The sequence below is a fragment of the Triticum urartu genome, chromosome 4 (assembly GCF_003073215.2).
Source record: "Triticum urartu cultivar G1812 chromosome 4, Tu2.1, whole genome shotgun sequence".
Lineage (NCBI taxonomy): Eukaryota > Viridiplantae > Streptophyta > Magnoliopsida > Poales > Poaceae > Triticum > Triticum urartu.
Genome location: NC_053025.1, coordinates 592746960 through 592759921, shown reverse-complemented (window position 1 = coordinate 592759921; position 12962 = coordinate 592746960). Strand labels below are relative to the sequence as shown.

Here is a 12962-nt window from a genome sequence, read left to right as displayed (position 1 = left end):
GAGACGCGCCTTGATAAAGGAGCGGAGTGGCGTCGCCGCGCGAGGGCGCCGTCTCACTGACAGCGCGGGCCCGGGTGGTGGCCGCGCGCGCGGCGCACGCATGGGCCGCGTGACCCGCCAATGGCGCACGGGGGCGGGGAGGGGCTGGCGAATGGGAGGGCGCCGCGTGGCAAAAGCGACGTGTTTCCGAGCGCCAGGACGAGGAATGGTACGTGGAGGCCTCCTCCTCGTAGGTATCGCTTGCATGTACCGGCTTGTGGGTGGTGCCGCGCGGCGGGTGGGTCCCATAGGCAGGCGGGGCCCCGGGTGTCAGAAATGGTGTTATATTCACGATCAATGTCCGTGTGTTGTTACACTTCTGGCTCCAGATTTTGCTTCTGGCATTCAATACCCATTTTATTCATGCATTCATTGACAGTTGACATCAGTGACAATCAAATAAGAGATGAAACCAGGGGCACCATGGAAAGCGAGCAGTCTAAAGGTAAGGGTCAACACACTCGGCCCCCTCATCGCTCCTGCAGGGGTGACTCGGGAGGCGTAACCCTAGCATGCCACCGGCCTTCCCTCTACTTTCCCCTCTTCCTCGTCGCCACCAGAGGTGGTCGTGCGACTCGCAGTGTGGCCACCAATGAAGGTACGTGCCGGCGAGGATCTTAAAGCATTGGTCAAATGCATGGTGTGCACCAGCATACAATCCCCAATTTCCGTCAAAATCATTTAAGGATGCTCTATGGAGCTGCATGGAGATCTATTGTGCTTCGGCAACTCCGCACCGTAATTGGTGATGCGTTGTATGTGGCTGCAATGCGTGCAAGGGGTGGAATGCACAAAATGATTTGCACAACTGCGAGTTTGTCTTGTCCATGGAGGCGAGTATTCGTATGGGTAGATTCTCCAGGGTGTGGAGGTGGGGGCGTGACATAGACAATTATCGAGGACCTCCCATGGATATGCTATCATTCATGCTCTAGCAACTCGACTGGCGATGTCTTTCACCGGACGTTCTTCGTCGGCGTGTTCCCGATGCCCTTGATGATGATAACAGCAACAACGATAACATTCGCCCTTCCTAGGCGACTCGTCTTGGTTGTGAACATGCGCCACAAGGAGGTCTGCATCATGTCATGCATGCCTCATGTGGACGAATGAATCGTCGGCAATGAGAAAGGAGATATATTTTGGGGGGGGGGGGGGGGGGATGAACATCACAAGTAGGACCACGTGGTTAGTGAGAGAAGCATTCGGGGTGCATTTTTCCCGGTGGGGCAAACAATCTAGGGTCAGTTTAGGGGTGGAATTGACTGGGAGCGCTAAGTACAGAGCGTCAATATTCATGGATTGAGAGTTTAAGGTTTAATTCCGACCGTCTCTACAAGTTCAAGGTCTTTTTCAAACTTTACTGAGAAAGAAAACCTAAGGTTGTGCTTGGTATCGTTGTGTTTTAATACGGAGTATTAACTTCAGCAGGAAGTTGTATTAGAGTCAGGACACTTATTCTGGAATGAAGGGAGTATTAAATTACCAAACATGAGTGTTTTTTGAACTGAAACAAAACAGATGGATAGATACACGTATTTTTTACAGGTGTATCTAAAAAAACCATAACCCAAACAGGCCCTAAAAATCCAATGTTCCAACGCCCGGTGCTTGACCTTAAAGTGCGACCAGTTCAACACTCTCATCGGTCGTTTGCCCGTGTGCGCACAAGTTCATGATAACATCGATCCAGCTAAGGTACACGGCGTGGAATGCGTCGCGTGCACGCACGCATCGCGATGTGGAAGAAGCCAAAATGAAAACACTACAGTTTTTCTTAGATTTTTTTTTTGAGGGGAACAGTTTTTCTTAGATGAAAATGAAAACACTACACTAGTCTGTTTTCAGGAAAACAAGGCACCCTTTGGGCCGGGCTGTCATTCCATCTGGCCGGTCTCCTTCACGGCCCTAGTCCAAGCGTGCCAAAAAGCACCCTTCCTATAAAGGAGACCTTCGCCGCCGCCGCCTCCTCATTTTCTCATCTCTCGGATCGGGAGAGCGAAACCCCAAGGTGAGCCAGCCCTAGTTTGACTGCTTCTTCGTCGTTGGCATATCATTCTGAACCTAGTAGATCTGCCATTGTTCGTCCTGCTGCTACGTACAGATATATAGGCGCTCGTCGTCCACCCTCGTGCATCGGTCGCTAAGTTGTGGCAGATGTTCGACCGGTACTAGACATGCCTGGATCTGTCGTTCTAGTGTGGTGTTCTTTACTTTTTTCTGTATATATTGCTGGTAGACTGTTCACAGTTCATTCACTTGTTCAGCCAGAATGTTCATGCCGTAGGAATATATAGTGCTCGCTCGCTTGCATGCCTTCACCTGCTGCTCGGTTCTGCTCTCTGTTCCTTATCTTCTCATCGGATGTTTAATGTAGTCAAATTCTATGTTTCAAAAGGTAGATATCAACAGATGCATATTGGTGCGTGTTACTATTCCATGTAATTTCACTGCAGGCTTTCTGCATGAATGGATTTCTGATCTGATCATTTCGTTTAAATTATTATCATTACGTGTGTTTTTTTCGGTGTATGGTTGGATGCATGTTGCATCTCTTTCAGAGTTTGACTCTGACGTCCTGTGCATCGCACTGTTTCTTACCGTGCTAGTTACAGGATAATGCTGCCAGCACTTGTGCATGCTAATACTGCTCTGCTACAAAGCAGCCCTCTACACTGTCTTGCCATTCGAACATTACTTGCAAAAAGAATTGTTGCATGTGTGTGTTTCCTTTCCTGTATAATTATTCGTATTAATGATCTTGGATACTCACGCTCTGCTATTCTTTGAGTAGGAACTTATCTTACCACCGTGATAGTCAAGATGGTGAAGTGGACAGCGGCGGAGCTCCGCGCAATTATGGACAAGAAGGACAACATCCGTAATAGCTCTGTTATTGCTCATGCTGACCATGGTATGTGCCTAAACAGTGCGCGGTGGCCTCGTACTTTAAGTTTAAATTGTAGATTCTCGTTGATTGATGTCTTCATAGCATGTTCTTAATTATATATTGCATTAAATCTAAAACATGTGTAAATTTTCAAATTTGTTATTACGAAGTAATTAATTCCATCCCTGGAAGTATCAATCCATCGTATTTTGTTTTCTTGTCATAGGATTGATTTAAGGTTTAGTAAGCTAAAATGTAACTACTACATATGTGCCAAGGGCTCAAATCTACCAAATTTGGAGTGTACTCACGATCATGTTTTTATTACAATTTGTAAGGTATGTTATTTTATATGAGTAGTCAACTTATTTTGTTTCAATGTACTTCATTGTTGTGCCCAACTAAATTTTCAATCGTCTCTTCATATAAATTGTGTTCAGTTGTTCAAACCTGATGCTTTCATTTTGTTCAATAACACAATTTAGCACCGTTCTTACATTTTGTTTACATGTTTGCAGGCAAGTCTACGTTTACGAATACGCTTGTAGAAGCTGCTCAGACTATTGCCCAGGAAGTTGCTAGCGATGTTCGCATGACTGGTACCCCTGCAGACAAGGCCGAGGGGGAGAAGGTTGTTGCTTCACCACCTCCTCAGTCAGGGTCACACACTCCCACCGAAGATCTCAAATAAGACGCTCAGCCATCGTAATAGTGTCTTTTTCTCTATTGTTGGTGTCTTGGTCCTGATGGGAGATAATAATGATTCACTAAACTAGGATCGTCCCAAGGTATCAAGAGTTATGAGACTTGTTCTTGTGATTCTTCTATGTCTTGTAAACTCTATTTCTAATGTGGTGACTTACATCTCTTGTTGCATGTCATGTTTATCTTTTGTGTATGTGTGCATGTCATCTTTGTGGCCATCACTCGTTTGTTCATGTGTGGTGTTTGTTTTCTATCATAAACACATAACTGACTCTAGTGGAATATATCACATGTATTGCATCCTCCTTTACTTATGGGGTGAGTGTTTTTGAATTCTCCTCTTCGGCGGGGGTGATGAAAGAGAAAAGGCTAGGGGAAGTAGATTTAGAGACCTATTTTTTTTTATAAAAAACCCTGCTTGCCATGGACATATTATGTGCAAAATCACTAAAAACTAAGTATATATTGAGGGAGGTTAAAAATAATGCTTTTGTTTGAACTACATCGTTAGGATGACGAGGCATTATGCATGGCCTTTAAATGTTAAAAAATGACGATTAGTTGGATCTATTTTTTAACACGGTACTGACAGCACGCGTGCACACTGCATGGCCATTAAATGTTAAAAAATGAGGATTAGTTGGATCTTTTTTAACACAGTACTGACGGAAGCGCTCATACAGCGCACACACACCCTACCCCTATGAGCACCTCCGAGAGACCAAGCCGAGATTTTACGAAGTCACCATAGACGCCTCGTAGTCAACGAGAACGTCTCTTCCCACTGGACACGCATCACCGGAAACCCTGAAATAAATCTAGGATAAATGCGAGCACCAAGATTTAAACCCTTGTTGGCTGGGGATATTCCACCTAACCATCCTACCACAGGTTGGTTAATATTGCGAGTAATCATTTAAACTCACGTGTTTGTTCGATGACAGACGTCATTGATCAAGACTATTGGGAGGAGGTGGTGGTTTGGCGGATTCTTCTGATGCATGATGCAGAAGTCATGAAAATCAGGTCGCCCAAATTATGAAGATGATGACTTCACTACCTATTATTAGACCTGGCCATGGGCAGCTCGGCCCGGTCGACCCAACCTGACCCGGCCCGGCCCGACCTTGTCCACAGGCCGGGCTCGGGCCTAGATTTCAAGCCCGAAGGCCAGGCCGGTCCCGAGCCCGCCATATTAGCGTGTTAATAATGAAGAGGCCCGACCCGAGGCCCGGCGGGCTTTTACACTTGTGGGCCGGCCCGGGCCCGGGCCTGGGTTTTTTGCATTGGGCTTGGTTAGGCCCGGCCCGAGGGATGACCAGGTATACCTACTATCCTAAGAAGAACGACAATTTTTTGTCCGGAGCACCTACCATTTGGCACTGATGCTACGCTAGGTACAAGCAAACTCCAACGCAATTGAAATTATTTGGAAGGCTCTAGTGCCTCTGAAGGTTCATGTTTTTGCGTGGAAGCTTAGCCTATGTATCCCTTCTGTCGATGCAAGTGGATACTGCTACTTCTTGAGTTTGCGTTGGTTTTTTCGAATGGGTGATGCAGCAAAGTAGAGATAAGTATTTCCCTCAGTTAGAGAACCAAGGTATCAATCCAGTAGGAGGCACAAGCAAGTCTTGAATCTATGCACCTACACAAACAGTCAAACACTTGCACCCAACGCGATAAAGGGTTGCCAATCCCTTCACGGTCAATTGCAATGGTGAGATCTGATAGAGACAGATATAAAATAACTAAAACGTAAAACAAAATAAAAGTAAATAAATTGCAGCGAGATATTTTTGGGTTTTTTTTAATTTATAGATCTGAAAATATATAAGGGAAAATAGACCCGAGGGCCATAGGTTTCACTAGAGGCTTCTCTCTTGAAGGCGAATAATACGGTGGGTGAACAAATTACTGTCGAGCAATTGATAGAAAAGCGCAAAGTTATGGTGATATCCAAGGCAATGTTTATGCATATAGGCATCACGTCCGTGTCAAGTAGACCAAAATGATTCTGCATCTACTACTATTACTCCACACATCGACTGCTATCCAGTATGCATCTAGTGTATTAAGTTCATGAAAAAACGGAGTAATGCAATAAGAACGATGACATGATGTAGCCAAGATCTATTTATGTAGAAATAGACCCCATCTTGTTATCCTTAATAGCAATGATACATACGTGTCAGTTCCCCTTCTGTCACTGGGATCAAGCACCGTAAGATCGAACCCATCACAAAGCACCTCTTCCCATTGCAAGATAAATAGATCAAGTTGGCCAAACAAAACCCAAATATCGAAGAAGAAATACGAGGCTATAAGCAATCCTGCATATAAGAGATCAAAAAAGACTCAAATAACTTTCATGGATAAAAACATAGATCTGATCATAAACTCAAAGTTCATCGGATCCCAACAAACACACGACAAAAAAGAGTTACATCATATGGATCTCCAAGAAACCATTGTATTGAGAATCAAAAAAAGAGAGGAAGCCATCTAGCTACTAACTACAGACCCGTAGGTCTACAGTGAACTACTTACGCATCATTGGAGAGGCACCAATGGGCATGCTGAACCCCTCCATGATGGTGTCTAGATTGGATTTGGTGTTTCTGAAACTTGCGGCGGCTGGAATTGATTTTCATCGACCCCCCTAGGGTTTCTGGAATATTGGGGTATTTATAGAGCAAAGAGGCGGTGCGGGTGGCCACCGAGGTGGGCACAACCCACCAGGGCGCGCCTGGGCCTCCAGGCGCGCCCTGGTGTTTTGTGCTCAACTCGGGCTCCCTCTTCGGTACTTCTTTGCTTACTGGATGTCTGTCCAAAAAAAATCACAAAAAGTTTCGCTGCGTTTGGACCCCGTTTGGTATTGATTTCCTGATATGTAAAAAATATGTAGAAAACAATAACTGGCACTGGGCACTATGTCAATAGGTTATTACCAAAAAATAATATAAAATGATTGTAAAACATCCAAGAATGATAATATAACAACATGGAACAATAAAAAATTATAGATACGCCAGAGACGTATCACGCCTCTATCGCGTTCCCCGAGCTACCTCCGGTATTCCTGACGCTCCTGGCTCCTCCCGACACCGAGCTCCCTTCTCCATGATGCGGTGCTCCGATAGCCACCGCAGCTGTCCTCCCCCCTAACCTGGCGCGCGAGTGCAGGGTGAGGTCCTCTCTCATTGCAGCGAGAGCCCCTAGCTTAGTCGTCGGTACCGCGTGCGACAACAGCAGATGCGGAATACCTGCACTCCTTTCTCTCGCTCTTCTCCGACCAGAGCGCGTCGGCGCCGCCCGCGACCATTGCTGTTCGATTTCGTTTCCCCGCCTCTCGCTGATGAACAGGGCATGTGAGATCCACCAATGGCCGCCCAAGAGGAAGAGGGTCAGAGCGGATGCGGTGCCCACCGTCGTCGGTTTGGCACTCAGCCGCTCCAAACCCAGCCCCTACGTCCTCCAATGGGCGCACGCCAATTTCTCTAAGGACGCCGACATGCCCGCCACTCCCGCCTTCAAGTTCATCCATTTCCTCACCTGGGCGTGCCACACCACATACGCTACAACTCTTTCTTCCTCATTGCTTCCACCCACTTCACTTGCTTTCGGGAGATGCTCACTACGCATTTTGTGTTTGTGCTTATGCATGACTTGGCTTCGGTGGAGGGAGGAGGAAGACGACCTCATCTCCCAAAACCACCTAAATTAAAACCACTCAAGGGGCAAATTTACCTGGTTTCAGATATTTCAGGGTTGCTAGCGCCAAACAAATAAAGAGCCAACTGGCGTTTTAGCTTCAAAAAAATATATTTCAGGGTTAAAATTGTACCAAAATCGACTTCAGGGGGGGATTTGTCTATCGGGGCACATTTGAGGGTGAAAAATGGACCTTTTTTTTAGCAAGAAATGGACTCTTTTTTAAGGTGAAAATGGACTTCTTTGTAATAAGAAAGTTCTCACACACCTGGGCCATTCATTCGGCCGGGCCTTGAGTCCACCAGCCGCTTCCATCACCCTGGGCCGTGGTCGCTGTCCACGCAGTCTCCCAATCGCACCTCACGCAGTATATCCGCAAGCAGGTCCCTCGCACCCCTCGCCAGTCCCCTAAACCCGAAGCCCCTCTCCGCCGCCGCTTCCTCATCTCATCCTCCCGGATCGGGAGGCGGAAGCCAAGCCCCAAGGTGAGACCCCCCTCTCCTCCTCCCCCGCCCTCACCGCTCCTCCGATTGCTTCTCCCCGGAGCTCGCCGCCAGCTAGCTACTGCCTAGTCGACCGGCTTCACTGGGTTCTAGGCTCTGGTTCGCCGGATTCGTCGTCGTTAGGGACGTGTGCGCATCATTCCCGTGGTAGATCTGCCGCTCCGTTAGCCCCGATCGCTTGCTCCGGGAGCGATCTGTGCTGGCGTGGATGGATGCCCGTTGTTTCTCCTCCCGCGTGCGTCCACTAGTTATCGGTGGTCGCATAGGTGGTAGGCGCCCGTGGTTTCCGTCGCTCCGTGGTCGGCGGCGATCTATTTTTTTTTTGTTCTCCCCGAGAGAAGTTGGTCTGTATTTTTGGCTACTTCGCTCGGCTGTTCGTCCACGGGGATTCGCTGGAAATCGTTCGAGCTGCAGGGTTTTGCTTGCTCGCTTGCTTGCTTACTTTGCTGCCTGTCTGTAACCTGGTCGATTTTGTTTTCTGCTACCATGTTCGGCGTGGAGGAAATGGAGATGCATGTCTAACTGCTTCGCATGCTCAATCTAATTTAATGTGTGAAATGGGAGATGCATATGTTGGTCTGTTTTACTACTATACTCTATGTAATTTTAGTTCTCAAGTTCTGCATGAATTTTTCTCTGATCTAGCCATTTCGCCTAAACTATTATGTGTGGGCAACTTCTGCGTTTTTTTATGTGCTTGCCATGTATGATTTGGTCTTTCTCAGTGCTCCCCATATGTTAGTTTTCTCTGATCAGACCATTTACGCGACTTGTTTTGGGCTGTACTTCTACACTGTTTTGCCACTCATACATTGCTTGCAAAAGAAATTGTTTACATGTGTTCTTGTTTCCCTTTGTAATTAGGCGTCAAGCTATGCTTTTTGAGTAGTACCAGGTTTTGTGCTTGCGTATTTGATTATGTCACTGTGGTAATAATGAAATTTAATTTACATGACTTGTCACTTAATGGTCAGCATAGATGCTTGCTTATTCATGTACAGATTACTTATTGTATCTGCTCATTAAGCCTTTCTAATATAATTTGATCAAATCCTGAGAAGTTTTACTATGATTCACCCCCTAGTTAGTTGTACAGATCTGGTAGTATTTGGTTTAGTTTGTGAAATCCATACCTGTTTGTTCCTCATAGTTGTGCAGCCCATTCTATGGTGGAGCACCAGCTTTTGCATGTACACTTTTCATGGTGGATTGCTTTTCTTGTCGCGATGTGTGTTTTTGCATTACCTGGTTGTTCCTCATTGTTGCTATTTTTCATTATTAAGCATTTTTAGTAGACAATTGTGGTTGCAGTTTACTTGAACATAATCATTATATTACACTGCTGGATATTCACGTTTAGTCATCCACATCTGATTCTTGTTCAATTCTAATAGCTTTGCTATTCTCTGAACAGGAACTTATATCCCCGCTGTGATATTCATAAGCAGTCAAGATGGTGAAGTTCACAGCGGAGGAGCTCCGCGGGATTATGGATAAGAAAAATAATATCCGTAACATGTCTGTTATTGCTCATGTCGACCATGGTATGTGCCTCAACACTCAACAGTGGCAGTTGTACCTAAATATTGAGTTTATACAGTAGAATTTTGTATGTCGATGTTTTTGTAGCCTGCTCTTAATTCTACTGTATTAATTCTACTATTTAAATTGGTTAAATTTAACGAGTGGTTTAGAATTGTTTTGAAATAATTATTTTCGTCCCTAAAATCAATCCATCTTATTGTGTCCTGGAGTTTACTACTATACTACTGCTTCTTATATGATTGATTTCTGCTTCAACCAGCTTAAATGTTACTATGACATAACATCCAAGGGCTCAAATCTCCCCAGTTTGGTGTATGCTCATGTTGTCCCTGAATGCATTAGTGTATAAGATCTGAAATTTACATGATTATACTTAGTTACTTCAATATTCATATCTTTATATTTGTGTTGTTTGCAATTTCCCACTAGATTTTGCTTAACCATGTTGCTAAATACCTGGCTCGTCTTATTTGTACCTTATTATTTTATTTCTTGATTGTTTGAAAATACTGTACTGCTGTGTCCTATTCTGTCTTATATAACTCAATATGTTCAACTTTATATTCATGTAGATTATGTTCAACTGTCAAACCAGATGCTTGTGCACTGTTCTGTTCTCACATATTATTTGCATATCTGCAGGCAAGTCTACGCTTACGGATTCCCTTGTGGCAGCTGCTGGGATTATTGCCCAGGAAGTTGCTGGTGATGTTCGCATGACTGATACCCGTGCAGACGAGGCAGAACGTGGTATTACAATCAAATCCACGGGTATCTCTCTTTTCTATCAGATGACTCCTGAATCACTCGAGATGTACAAGGGCGACAGGGATGGGGACGAATACCTGATCAACCTTATTGATTCACCTGGCCACGTTGACTTCTCTTCGGAAGTCACAGCTGCTCTTCGTATCACCGATGGTGCTTTAGTGGTTGTTGACTGTATTGAGGGTGTCTGTGTGCAGACCGAAACTGTGCTGCGCCAAGCCCTTGGTGAGAGGATTAGACCTGTCCTCACCGTGAACAAGATGGACAGATGCTTCCTTGAGCTTCAAGTGGAAGGTGAGGAAGCATACCAGACTTTCTCCCGTGTCATTGAAAATGCCAATGTCATCATGGCAACATATGAAGATGTGCTCCTTGGTGATGTCCAAGTGTACCCGGAGAAGGGGACTGTTGCGTTCTCTGCTGGTTTGCATGGGTGGGCTTTCACCCTTACAAACTTTGCCAAGATGTATGCCTCCAAGTTTGGAGTTGATGAGGCGAAGATGATGGAGAGGCTGTGGGGTGAGAACTTCTTTGACCCAGCCACAAAGAAATGGACCTCCAAGAACACCGGGACAGCTACCTGCAAGAGAGGTTTTGTTCAGTTTTGCTACGAGCCAATCAAGCAAATCATAGCCACCTGCATGAATGATCAGAAGGATAAGTTGTGGCCTATGTTGAAGAAGCTTGGTGTGACCATGAAGAATGATGAGAAGGACTTGATGGGCAAGGCTCTCATGAAGCGTGTGATGCAAACTTGGCTGCCTGCCAGTCGTGCTCTGCTTGAGATGATGATATTTCATCTCCCTTCTCCTTCAAAGGCACAGAGGTATCGTGTGGAGAACTTATACGAGGGCCCCCTTGATGATATATATGCTAATGCTATCAGAAATTGTGACCCTGACGGTCCTCTTATGCTGTATGTCTCCAAGATGATTCCAGCATCTGACAAGGGTAGATTCTTTGCCTTTGGACGTGTTTTCGCTGGGAGGGTTGCAACTGGCATGAAGGTCCGTATCATGGGACCTAACTTTGTTCCTGGCCAGAAGAAGGATCTGTATGTGAAAAGTGTCCAGCGTACTGTTATCTGGATGGGAAAGAAGCAAGAGTCTGTTGAGGATGTTCCCTGTGGTAACACTGTTGCTTTGGTTGGTTTGGATCAGTTCATCACCAAGAATGCAACCCTGACAAATGAGAAGGAAGTTGATGCCTGCCCAATCAGGGCAATGAAGTTCTCTGTGTCCCCTGTTGTGCGTGTTGCTGTTCAGTGCAAGGTGGCTTCTGATCTTCCTAAGCTTGTTGAGGGTTTGAAGCGTCTCGCCAAGTCTGATCCTATGGTTCTCTGTACCATTGAAGAGTCTGGTGAGCATATCATTGCTGGAGCTGGAGAGCTTCATCTTGAAATCTGTCTGAAGGATCTGCAGGATGACTTCATGGGTGGTGCTGAAATTATTGTTTCCCCTCCTGTTGTCTCCTTCCGTGAGACTGTTCTGGAGAAGTCCTGCCGGACCGTCATGAGCAAGTCCCCCAACAAGCATAACCGTCTTTACATGGAGGCTCGCCCATTGGAGGAGGGACTGGCTGAGGCTATTGATGATGGCCGCATTGGCCCACGTGATGATCCTAAGGTGCGCTCCAAGATCCTGTCTGAGGAGTTTGGTTGGGACAAGGATCTCGCCAAGAAGATTTGGTGCTTTGGACCTGAGACTACTGGCCCCAACATGGTTGTCGACATGTGTAAGGGAGTGCAGTATCTCAATGAAATCAAGGACTCTGTTGTGGCTGGGTTCCAGTGGGCATCAAAGGAAGGTGCATTGGCTGAGGAGAACATGCGTGGCATTTGCTTTGAGGTCTGTGATGTTGTTCTGCACACTGATGCTATTCACAGGGGTGGTGGTCAGGTCATCCCAACGGCTAGGAGGGTCATTTACGCTTCTCAGCTCACTGCTAAGCCAAGGCTGTTGGAGCCCGTCTACCTGGTTGAGATCCAGGCCCCGGAGAATGCACTTGGTGGTATCTATGGTGTTCTGAATCAGAAGAGAGGTCACGTGTTCGAGGAGATGCAGAGGCAAGGTACCCCGCTCTACAACATCAAGGCCTACCTGCCTGTCATTGAGTCCTTCGGGTTCTCGAGCACCCTCAGGGCTGCGACGTCCGGTCAGGCTTTCCCCCAGTGTGTGTTTGACCACTGGGACATCATGGCTTCCGATCCTTTGGACCCTGGGACCCAGTCGGCGACGCTTGTCACCGAGATCCGCAAGAGGAAGGGTCTCAAGGAACAGATGACTCCCCTATCCGATTTTGAGGACAAGCTCTAAATTTTTGGTCATGTTTTGCTACTTTCTCTTGTTTGTTAAGGGAGCTGCATTAATTCTGTCTATGAATCGTCTTATCTGTCGTGATGCTGAGACGGCTACATTTTGATCTGTATCGTAATGTAACAGATGTTAAACATAGATTGTGTACCCTATTGTCTACTGGTAGTTCCTGATACTGTGGTGCGATTGTTTTTGTTTTTGCTCTTTACCTAGTTATAGCTATGAACTTGCTTTTCCTTGCTCTATCTTGTTAGTTAATGTCTGTCTAGCAATTGGGTGATGTGTTCTTGCCATTGTCCTGGTTCATTGACAATTCCAGGTGATTTATTATTTGCGGCTTTTTTGCCTGTTCATGTGATCTTCGCCTGTTATGGTTCCAGCATTATGTTCTTCACTGATAACTTCCTATATTTTGTTTGTGGCTTTGTGCCCTTGACTTGAAATTCCTGTCACTTTGTGTCTGTTTGAATTTGTGACACCGAAAAG

At 45.9% G+C, this 12962-nt stretch overlaps 1 protein-coding gene across 1 annotated transcript; it reads left to right on the top strand.

The window, feature by feature from the left end:
* Positions 1-7674: 7674 nt before the first annotated feature.
* Positions 7675-12719, top strand: LOC125552969 (elongation factor 2). Its single transcript, XM_048716695.1, has 3 exons — positions 7675-7830; positions 9263-9392; positions 10036-12719. Exons 2-3 carry the CDS (start codon positions 9302-9304, stop codon positions 12474-12476), a joined length of 2532 nt encoding a protein of 843 aa, XP_048572652.1. The 5' UTR covers positions 7675-7830; positions 9263-9301; the 3' UTR covers positions 12477-12719.
* The last annotated feature ends 243 nt before the right edge of the window (positions 12720-12962 follow it).